The sequence below is a fragment of the Primulina eburnea genome, chromosome 14 (assembly GCF_022965805.1).
Source record: "Primulina eburnea isolate SZY01 chromosome 14, ASM2296580v1, whole genome shotgun sequence".
Taxonomy (NCBI): Eukaryota; Viridiplantae; Streptophyta; class Magnoliopsida; order Lamiales; family Gesneriaceae; genus Primulina; species Primulina eburnea.
The window spans coordinates 32,984,033-32,995,964 of NC_133114.1; the positions used below are offsets into that span (position 1 = coordinate 32,984,033).

General features: G+C 39.6%; 1 protein-coding gene across 1 annotated transcript; it reads right to left on the bottom strand.

The window, feature by feature from the left end:
* Positions 1-539: 539 nt before the first annotated feature.
* On the bottom strand, positions 540-2,301 carry LOC140813111 (berberine bridge enzyme-like 8). The gene has a single exon (XM_073171544.1). It carries the CDS (start codon positions 2,281-2,283, stop codon positions 673-675), a length of 1,611 nt encoding a protein of 536 aa, XP_073027645.1. The 5' UTR covers positions 2,284-2,301; the 3' UTR covers positions 540-672.
* Between the last annotated feature and the right edge of the window lie 9,631 nt (positions 2,302-11,932).

The window sequence follows — 11,932 nt, forward strand, 5'->3', positions numbered from 1 at the left end:
TTTTTATATATTTATCTTTCTTTCTTTCTTTTCATTTTGTGTTTGAGTTGGCTTCCCCACATTTCCAGATTTTCCTTGGAGAAAGTGGCAACTTGCAATGAGTGAACGATAATATTGCTAGTATCCATGGTTCGTATAAAAATCTCAAGTAGCTATGTGACAATAATACTTGATTTGTACGTTTTGCATAAGCTTAGTCAAAACACAACAATACAAAACAGAGTAGGTCTCTTGTGAGACGATCTCACGAATCTTTATCTGTGAGACGAGTCAAAAGTAATACTTTTAGCATAAAAAATAATACTTTTTCATGGATGACCCAAATAAGAGATTCGTATCACAAAATACGACCCGTAAGACCGTCTCACGCAACTTAATTGAATCTAATAAAATGAGTATATACTATATATAAGTGCCTCATTCTCATTCTAATAAAAAATGGAATATTCACCAACTTATTTTATTTATTTAATTAAATATAATGTAAATCTTATATATTTATATAATAGATATATTGTGTACAGTGAAAAACTTTACTATAAAACGAAGACCTTAATAAATTATTCATTTATTTCATTCGTACACAAACCAAATCATCGAGTAAACATCGTGGATACATATATATTACAGCAGAATTGTTAATTAAGAAATAACACTCGTACGTTATGAATACTATTTAGTCCGGGGGAAGACAGGAATGCTTTGCTCGTTTCTGAAGAAGTTTTGTGGATCAACCATGGTCTTAATTCTGACCAGCCTGTTCAAATTATCCTTGAAGTACTTGAAGCCATAAACCTGTCCCTCCCTGTAACTGTCCCTTCCATTATCGGTCGTTCCGATATCGAGATCCCTGTAATTCAAGAAGGCTTCCCTTGGGTTCATTGACACGAACGGGGTCATGTAAGTATGCAGCGCTCTCGTCAGATTTATGTAGTAGTCTGCAACCTCGACTCCGCCGTCGTTCCAGTTTGTTGCGTACTGCAGTTTGAAGAGGTTTCCTGCTCTATGCGGGAAGGGTTTTGAAGAAGCTGGGATCCTACCCATTTCACCTCCGTAAGGGTTGAATGTCAGCATTGGGAATTGCAGTTCCACCATTTTTTTGAATATGAATTCAAGCCCTGGCTTTGGCACCGGTTTCTTCACGTAGTCGGATTTTCTTTTCAGGTAATTCAGAACTTGAGGAACCCTACTGAGAAGGGCGTTTACCGGGGTCCCTGTCGAGAAATCAGTCCAGAAAAGAACTGATTCAACCCAGCTCATTTCAATGCAGTCTGCCTGCTCTATTCCTAATTCCGGAAAACTCGCTTTTGTCAGAGAAACAAGGTCTTGCGAACTTCCCAGATACAGAGCGCGAAATGTGGCCCTATTTGTTTTTTGTCCGGAGGTGCTGTTTACCACGTCCAGCGTGAGTCTCACGAATAATTCATCCGGAAAATTGGGTGCAACTACTTGGTAACGATAGATTAGATTTGTGAAGTTCGCATCGAAAGTTCTACGAATCCTGAAAACGGTTACCGTCGGTGGGACTCGGGGGAGCTTGATTTTGTACGACAGCACGACTCCATAGCTTGATCCTCCTCCGCCGGTGATGGCCCAGAAAAGATCTTCTCCCATTGACTTTCTGTCGAGAAGCTGCCCGTTGACGTCGATAATCTGAGCATCAAGTATATTGTCAACCGAAAGGCCGTATTTTCGCATCATGTTACCATAACCGCCACCGCTGAAATGGCCACCAACGCCAACAGTGGGGCAAACTCCGGCGGGGAAGCCATGAACGTTGCTTTTTTCAGCAATCCTGTAGTAAACTTCACCAAGAGTGGCGCCACATTCAACCCAGGCGGACTCGTCGGCAATGCTGACGTTAATAGCCCGTAGATTGAACATGTCAAGAACGAAGAAGTTGGGATGCTCGGACACGTACGAAACACCTTCGTAGTCGTGGCCGCCGCTTCTGATCTTCATCTGGAAATTGTATGCTTTAGCGCAAATAATGGCCGCTTGGATGTGAGAAACATGCAATGCTGTGATAATGAGACGTGGTTTGGGGCTGGTGGATTCATTAAACCTTAAATTTCTAATGTAAGTTTGCAAAACAGATGAATAAGATGAATTATCTGGAGTGTAGAGTACAGCTGAGATTGGAGCGGAAGAGGGTTTAGGGTAGTTTTCAAGGCATTGGATGAAGGCCTCATATTGAGATGGATTAGAACTCGCCAATGAGACACAAAATACAAGCTGGGCCACGAAGAAAGAAAATGCAATTATTGAATATTTAGTTTTCATTTTGTTGTTGCTAAATTATGATATGATAATTGAAAGGATTTTAGGGTTGGATTATATAGACAAATATTTAAGAGAGAATTCAAATATTCAATTATTTGAAAACGACGAATTCAGAGAAGGGAAATAAGACTCGCATACTACGTACAATCAGCCTTTGACATTCTAGTAGATATATATATATATATTTTGCTTTTCCAATAATATTACCTCAAACGAGCTATAAAATAACCAAAAGTCAATGGGCGCAGTGTTCTTCCATTCCCATAATATATATTTTTCTTTGAGCCGAAACCTAATGCTCTTTTCGCATTAGAATTTCGAAAAAACAAACCACTGTGACTCAGAAAAATTTATAAAGCTAGCTAGCTGGTAGAGATAATTATTATGCATATAAGATCGATAATTAGTTAAATTTGGCATCACGTGGTAGCTCAACTGTTGGCCATGCATGCATCAAGTTTTCCTGTTGAAAGGGGCCACGCAAGATTACGTGACAGGGTGGGTCGATGGGTCGATGATATAACCCTTTTTTTTTTTTTTAAAAAATTTGGGTTTTCAATATATGTCGTGTAGATTATGATTATCACAAGTTTTAATAGAACAGCACGCGTAAGCAAACATATAGATGATATATTAGGTTTTCTTTAAACACATTTTAATAGGAATTTTGACAAGATTTATAGTCTAATTAATTACATATCTTTTACTTTTTGAGATTGATTTTTAGTCAAATTTTGCTGCAACAATTATTGGACAAAGTCGTACGTATCTAAAAAATAAAGAAATGATTTTTTTTTTTTTGAGAAAAAAGACTGCATGCATTTGTAAAAGAATTTCATTTCCTTTGTAGATATGTATCGGATTTTCATGAAATTCCATCATTTCTTTGATTATGAAACCCTGGCTTCTAACTCAATTCGACAATTACTAATATCAATAATTTGCATTGATAATGAATATCAATAATACTTAGAAAAATAATCTTAAAGAGCAATTTCAACGTAGTAATAATCATTCGGACCAAATTCTTGACTTTGACTATTACATGAAATCTTGCACACACTACAAAAAAAAAGCCTAAGACAACGGTGAAAGTCTTGTAAAACTGTTGTTAGAAGCCTTGTGATTAAAAGTACGCTCAAAGACAACAGTTTTTATCCGTTGTTGCAGCTAAAATTTGCGACGATTTTAAAAAACCGTCGCAAAAAAATTAGCAACGGATTTATGCAAAACCGTCCCTAATTAGCGACGGTATGCCATAAAGTCCGTCGCTAGCGACAGTTGTTTAATGATTTCTGTCGCTAATATTTTCAGTAAATTTTTTTAAAAAATTAATTTTAATAATTTAATAAATCTTAAAAAACTTACAATTTGACTATGCTAGCAATATTCATGATTTTAACTAACACTTAAAAATTTATCAAAAATTAAAGCGAAAAAATTTACCCTAAATCGAAACTAAAATCGTGTAAGAAGAAAAATGTTAAGTGCTGTGAAGTGGTAATCGTGTAAGAATGAAAAATTTTAAGTGTTGTGGAGTGGTGTGGAGGAAAAGGATATTTACAGACAATTTGCGACGATTTTTGGTTAAGCGACGGTAATCGCAAAATCGTCCCATGTTTTAAATTTGCGGCAATTTTGCTTACAACCGTCGCTATGCGACGGTTGTGCTAAAACCATCGCTAACATTAGCGACAGTTTTAGTAAAATTGTCGCTAATTTAAAACATGCTACAATTTTAATTATTATATAGCGACGGATTATAAACCATCGCTAAATTTAGCGACGGTTTAAAAACCATCTGTATTTTTAAATTAGCCACGGTTTTGCTGAAACCGTCGCTAATTTTCGTTGTCGATTATCCAAAAAAACACGCTAATAGACAACGGTTCATTTGAATCGAAAAAATACTCAAAGACAACGGTTTTATAAAACCAAACCGTTGTCATTGACCCTAAAAACCGTCGTCATTGACCCCCAAAAGACAACGGTTTGCTTAAAAAACGCAAATACGACAACGATTGTCACTAAAATCGTTGTTAAAAAGCATACGACAACGGTATTTATTAAAACCGTTGTCGTGGGTACGTTGTTGAAGGCTATTTGTGGGGCCCTTAACTCCTAATCGTTATTACAATGCAATCTGATTAGGATTTAATTAATCACAGCGGAAAACGGGTTTAAAATTTCTTTACAATGAGCCCAAAATATCTCTTCTGATATTTAAATACTAAAAATAGTATCTAAATTCAAATCATAAACACGCCCACACGTAATCAATCACATACAAACATCTCATATCCTCGGGACATGCCCCGGTATATAGATATATATACATATATATACTGGGAACAAGACATAAACATAAACCTCAGCCCAAGCTGTGGCTCCCACCAGAAGTACCCTCTCTGGTCTCCTGATATCCTGGAGTACCTGCCATTGTCCACACACAAAGACAACAACAGCCCCCCTTGGGGGTGAGCAAAGCTCCGTATGGAACAACCACAATATATACCACAAGTATCTAAACAATGATATATGGTATGCAATGCATGTATGTCGTGGAGGTATAGGGTCAAATGCCCATCCACTGAGCACATGTCAGAATCAATCGAATCGCTATCAAATCAAATCAATGCTCGAGCTGGCACACCGGCCGATATGGGAATACACATATGATAGCGTCGACGAAGCGCCATCAATCCCACATCTCATATCCAATCATATGGGGGCCACAATTGTCTATGCTTTACGGGTCATATAATACCGGCATAGCGATTGTGTTCACAAACCCCGGAATCCAATCAAATCATATCAGGGTATCCAAGGATCATAGCTCAACGTGCATGTCATGTATCGATGTATGCATAAAATGATGTGTGTTAACAAAACATTTATTTTATACATCGATACTCCAATCTCAATGTCATGTATGCCGCATCAAAGTATCAAATAGGCACATAGACACATATTCCAATCCAATCCAATCCAATCAAATCAATCCAATCATATATCATATAATACAGATACCTGTCGTATGTTACCCGGTCGCAACATACCTCAATTCTTCGTTTCCAGTTGATGTAGCTTTAGATTGCAGTATAATAATCTATCTACATCAATAACATATTCATTTCAATCAATAACATACCTCAAAATCATTAATATGAGTTTCAAATATCATTTGAAACTTCAAAAATTCATATCAAATCAAAATCATATCATAATTCAAGTCCGACTTCGAATACGAATTTATTGTCGGATATTCTTCTACATATCAGAAATTCAACTTCAAATACATAATATTCCAGAACCTTGCTATTTAAAGCTGATGGAACTGGAAGAAAATTACCTCAATCAGAAGCCTCAACGCGCAGATCACAAATATATAATTTGTTTCGCGTTTAGACAGCGTTTCGAAGTCGAATCAGACGAAAGAAAATGAAAATCTCTCGTGTTCTCTCGAAGCTACGTAAATGAAATGAAGAATTCGAACAGCAGAAATCATTCTTATCTTGCCACCGCTCTCGCGCTCGGGCGGTAGAATTCTCGCGCCCGAGCGCGAGACATTCTGTCCCCGAGTTTCATTTGTGCCGCGTTCGAGCGGTCGAAAGTTACCGCTCGGGCGCCGCATGTTCTGCCCGAACATCACCTTCCAGATATCCTGGCGCTCGGGCGGTAATTTTCTACCGCTCGGGCGCCACACGTTCTGTACAAAAGATTGGTTTTGTATTAAATTGGCGTCCGGCCTCTCAAATCAATTCATACCACCTCAATTCATATACAATATTCGTTTTTCAATCTCATTTCTCAATTCATTGTCACGATATACATCAATATACATAATCCATGACAATTTCATTAATTATCGATAATCATACAAGATTTGCGATAATACGATACACGGTCCTTACATTTCTCCCCTTCTTAAAAGATTTCGTCCTCGAAATCTCAAACATCACTATATACATAACATTGGTAAACATACATATGTCACCAGTTATAGTACATATCAAAACTAAAATCAGAATAAGGATCAGAATACATCGAATACAATGGAACAGATGGATCAGCATCAAATAAATGCGGATATGATTCTCGCATTTTGCTCTCCAATTCCCACGTTGATTCTTCAACACCATGTCGTGTCCATTGCACTCGTACCAGAGGAATCGATTTATTTCTCAATATCTTTTCCTTTCGATCCATAATGCGAACAGGTTGTTCAACATAGGAAAGAGAAGGATCCAGCTCAACCTCATCAGGTGCAAGTACATGTGATGGATCAGGTTCAATTTCCTCAACATAGAAACATGAAACACATCGTGAATAGCAGATAGAGCTGGTGGCAATGCCAATCGATACGCAAGATCACCAACTCGATCCAGAATCTCGTATGGACCAACATATCGAGGAGATAACTTCCCTCGCATGCCGAATCGAACAGTGCCTCTAAAGGGAGATATCTTCAAAAACACTCTGTCACCTTTCTGGAATTCCAAGGGTCGTCTTCGTTTATTCGCATAATTCGTTTGACGATCCTGAGCAGCTTTCATCCGCTGCCGAATTAACTGAACCTTATCGTTCATTTCCTGTATCATTTCAGGTCCAGTCAATTGTTTCTCACCAATCTCATCCCAGAATAACGGTGATCTACATCGTCTCCCATATAGAGCTTCAAACGGAGCCATACCGATACTCGTCTGAAAGCTATTGTTATAAGAAAATTCAACCAATGGTAAGGCATCTTGCCATCCCATTCTAAAGTCCATCACCATAGCACGCAACATATCTTCTAACGTTTGAATTGTACGCTCGGTTTGGCCATCAGTTTGAGGATGATAAGCAGTACTCATAGCCAAACGCGTACCCATCGCTTCCTGGAAACTACCCCAGAATTTAGAAGCAAACTTGGGATCACGATCAGATACAATTGAGACTGGCACCCCGTGCAGTCTCACAACATTCTCAATGTATAAACGGGCCATTCTCTTATAAGAATAAGTCCGTTCATACGGAATAAAATGTGAAGATTTCGAAAGCCGATCAATAATCACCCAAATAGCATCACAACCCTTGGGCGAACGAGGTAAATGAGTCACAAAATCCATAGCAATATGCTCCCAATTCCATTTTGGGATTTCAAGACTATGGAGTAATCCTCCCGGTTTCATTCTCTCGGCTTTCACTTGCTGGCAGACAAGACATTTAGAAATAAATTCAGCAATGTCCTTCTTCATACGTTTCCACCAAAATTGAGGTCTCAATGTCAAATACATCTTCCGACCTCCCGGGTGAATACTATATTTGCTACAATGTGCTTCTCGAAGAAGGGTAGATCTCAAATCAGAGTCATCAGGAACTACCAGCCGACCATTAAGTCGTAAAGAACCATCAGAAGAAATCTGAAATCCAGACTGATGTCCAGCAGATATAAGTTCTTTCGACTTTTGAATCTGAGCATCGCTTCGTTGGGCCTTTCGTATCTTCGATATCAAACTCGGCTCAATTTGCAATGCTGAGACAGTGACAGAATTCCAATTCGAGTGAAAAGTCCAACCAGAAGTACATATATCTTCATGTACCTTGGCGACACTGACAGAAGCTAGAACAGAATCATGAACTTTACGGCTCAGGGCATCCGCAGTAACATTCACCGATCCGGGGTGATATTGAATCTCACAATCAAAATCCTTCAGGAGATCCATCCACCTGCGTTGCCTCATATTCAAATCAGATTGAGAAAAGAGATATTTCAGACTCTTATGGTCCGAATAGATAACAAACTTTTCTCCGTACAAGTAATGGCGCCAAATCTTCAAAGCGAACACAATGGCGGCCAATTCGAGGTCATGAACAGGATAACGAGTTTCATGAGATTTCAATTGACGAGACGCATAAGCAACCACTTTGCCATGTTGCATCAGAACACAGCCCAACCCTTTACCAGACGCATCTGTACAAACCACAAATCCTCCGGTACCTGAGGGAATAGTAAGCACAGGTGCTGTGGTTAATCTCGTCTTCAATTCAAGAAAACTAGCTTCACATTCATCTGACCAAATGAATCTCTGATTCTTCTGTGTCAGTTGAGTAATCGGTTTAGCTATTTTCGAAAATCCTTCAATAAAACGACGATAATATCCAGCTAAACCCATGAAGCTACGGATCTCAGGAACATTCGTAGGTCTCGGCCAATTCAATACAGCTTCGACCTTCGTAGGATCAACAGATATGCCATGTCTCGAAATGACGTGGCCCAAAAATACCACTTTGTTCATCCAGAATTCGCATTTGGACAATTTAGCATATAAATGACTAGTACGAAGAGTTTAAAGTACCAGTCTCAGATGTTCAGCATGCTCCTTTCTCGATTTCGAATACACAAGAATATCATCGATAAACACAATAACGAATCGGTCCAGATAATCTCGAAAGACCCGATTCATTAAGTCCATAAAAATAGCAGGAGCATTCGTAAGACCGAAAGGCATAACCAGAAATTCATAATGGCCATACCTCGTACGAAAAGCAGTTTTGGGTACATCTTCGTCTCGAACACGTACTTGATGATACCCAGAACGAAGATCAATCTTCGAGTACACAGAAGTACCTTGAAGCTGATCAAACAAGTCATCAATACGCGGAAGTGGGTACTTGTTTTTCACAGTAGCCCGATTCAATTGTCTATAATCGATACACATTCGCATTGTACCATCTTTCTTTCGAACAAATAAAACTGGAGCTCCCCAAGGTGATACACTCGGTCGAATATATCCCTTATCGAGAAGATCCTGTAATTGTTCTTTCAATTCTTTCAATTCCAATGGTGCCATGCGATAGGGAGCTTTAGAAATAGGCGCAGTCCCCGGCACAAGATCAATACTAAATTCAACTTCTCGATGAGGAGGAAAATCAGGAATCTCATCGGGAAATACATCTGGAAACTCTTTCGCAACAGGAATCTCAGATAAAGAAGACTCCTTCTTCGAAATATCAATAGCGTAGATAAGATAACCCTCATCTCCGCTATTCAACAATCGAGACATCTCCAAGGAAGATACCAATGGAATTTTGGCTTGGGAACCCTTGCCATAAAAATTCCACTTGGGTCCATCAATAGGTCGAAATCGAACCACTCCGTGACAACAATCAACGGTAGCTCGATTTGTCATCAAGATATCCATGCCAACAATACAATCAAAGTCGTGCATAGGGAGGACAATCAGATTCAGAAATATCACATTATCCTCATATATCAATACACAATTATGCACAACTTTCTCAGACAATATAATCTTCCCTGCTGGCGTGGCTATCGACAAAGTATCATACAACGGGGTACACTCAATATCGTGAGATGCAACAAATGCATGAGATATGAATGAATGAGATGCTCCTGTATCAAATAAAACACGTGCAGGATAATCGCAAAGCGTGCAAATACCTGCAATCACACCTCCAGGAGCTTCTCTTGCCTGATCCTCAGTCATGGCGTACACTCTCACTTGAGGAGGAACTTGGGCACTCTGACCACCTGGTCCTCGATATCGTGGGACACTCGACTGCTGAAAAGATGGAACAGGAACAGCAGGTCTCATCATAATAGGGCCACCTCTAAATCCTGGCTGGGGTTGAGCAGAAGTCGTACCCCTGTTCGGACATACTCGAGAGAAATGGTCTTCCTGCCCACATTGATAACAAGTACCAAACATACCTCGACACTGCTCGATAGTATGTTTGCCTCCAAAATGACTACAGTAGGGAGCTATCACAGGACTCCCTCGCTGTGATCCACTAGAGCTCGAAGAAGACGAAGAAGCAGATCCAGTCTTCTTGAACTTCTTACCCCTCGGTCGCAAAGTAGGCTGCTGAGCTGACACCGGTGGTGGAGGAGTATACTGTGGACCTCCCCGCCTAAGTCCAGCCTCGGCTGCCTTGGCTCGTTCAACTGCCTCTGCGTAGCTGGTAGGCAATCCCGAAACAACATATGTATACAAGACAGGATGTAAACCATTTACAAACCTGTTATATTTTGCCCTCGCATTCCCAGCCACGTGAGGTGCATACTTCAATAACGTAGAAAATTTCGAAGCATACTCTGCAACAGTCATCGTTCCCTGCTGCAGATTATTGAATTCATTCTCCTGAGCAGTATAATAGGAAGGAGGGGAATACTGCTCCAAAAACTGGGCCTTGAAGACATCCCATGTGACTTCAGTCGCAGCCTCTTTCAGTCCAATCTCAGCGGCTTCCCACCAAGATTTAGCTCGGTCCTTCAACTGATAAAGAGCAAGTTTCAGTCTCCGAGCCGTGGAATACTCAACAATATTAAACAAGTGCTCGATATCCTTTAGCCAGGCCTCAGCTCTTTCAGCACTCTCAGTGCCAAAGAACCTCGGTGGTTTCAGATCCTGGAATCGAGCCATCACGACATCCATGGACAATCCTTCAAATTGCCCAACAATCCTCTCAGTACTGCTACTCGCAGTTTCATTTGTGTGATCCATCTACAAATCAAAAGATGAATATCACAATTTCATATCAATTTCATAATCTCATCACCTCATATCATCAATCTCATCAGATACTTACTCAAATCAAATCACATAAGAGCAAGTAATACAAATAAGTCAAACACATACGCACAATTCATTTGTGCCTATTCAAGTGTACACAAGACTCAATAGAGCATTCCCAGCTATGCTCTGATACCATCTAGTGTGGGGCCCTTAACTCCTAATCGTTATTACAATGCAATCTGATTAGGATTTAATTAATCACAGCGGAAAACGGGTTTAAAATTTCTTTACAATGAGCCCAAAATATCTCTTCTGATATTTAAATACTAAAAATAGTATCTAAATTCAAATCATAAACACGCCCACACGTAATCAATCACATACAAACATCTCATATCCTCGGGACATGCCCCGGTATATAGATATATATACATATATATACTGGGAACAAGACATAAACATAAACCTCAGCCCAAGCTGTGGCTCCCACCAGAAGTACCCTCTCTGGTCTCCTGATATCCTGGAGTACCTGCCATTGTCCACACACAAAGACAACAACAGCCCCCCTTGGGGGTGAGCAAAGCTCCGTATGGAACAACCACAATATATACCACAAGTATCTAAACAATGATATATGGTATGCAATGCATGTATGTCGTGGAGGTATAGGGTCAAATGCCCATCCACTGAGCACATGTCAGAATCAATCGAATCGCTATCAAATCAAATCAATGCTCGAGCTGGCACACCGGCCGATATGGGAATACACATATGATAGCGTCGACGAAGCGCCATCAATCCCACATCTCATATCCAATCATATGGGGGCCACAATTGTCTATGCTTTACGGGTCATATAATACCGGCATAGCGATTGTGTTCACAAACCCCGGAATCCAATCAAATCATATCAGGGTATCCAAGGATCATAGCTCAACGTGCATGTCATGTATCGATGTATGCATAAAATGATGTGTGTTAACAAAACATTTATTTTATACATCGATACTCCAATCTCAATGTCATGTATGCCGCATCAAAGTATCAAATAGGCACATAGACACATATTCCAATCCAATCCAATCCAATCAAATCAATCCAATCATATATCATATAATACAGATACC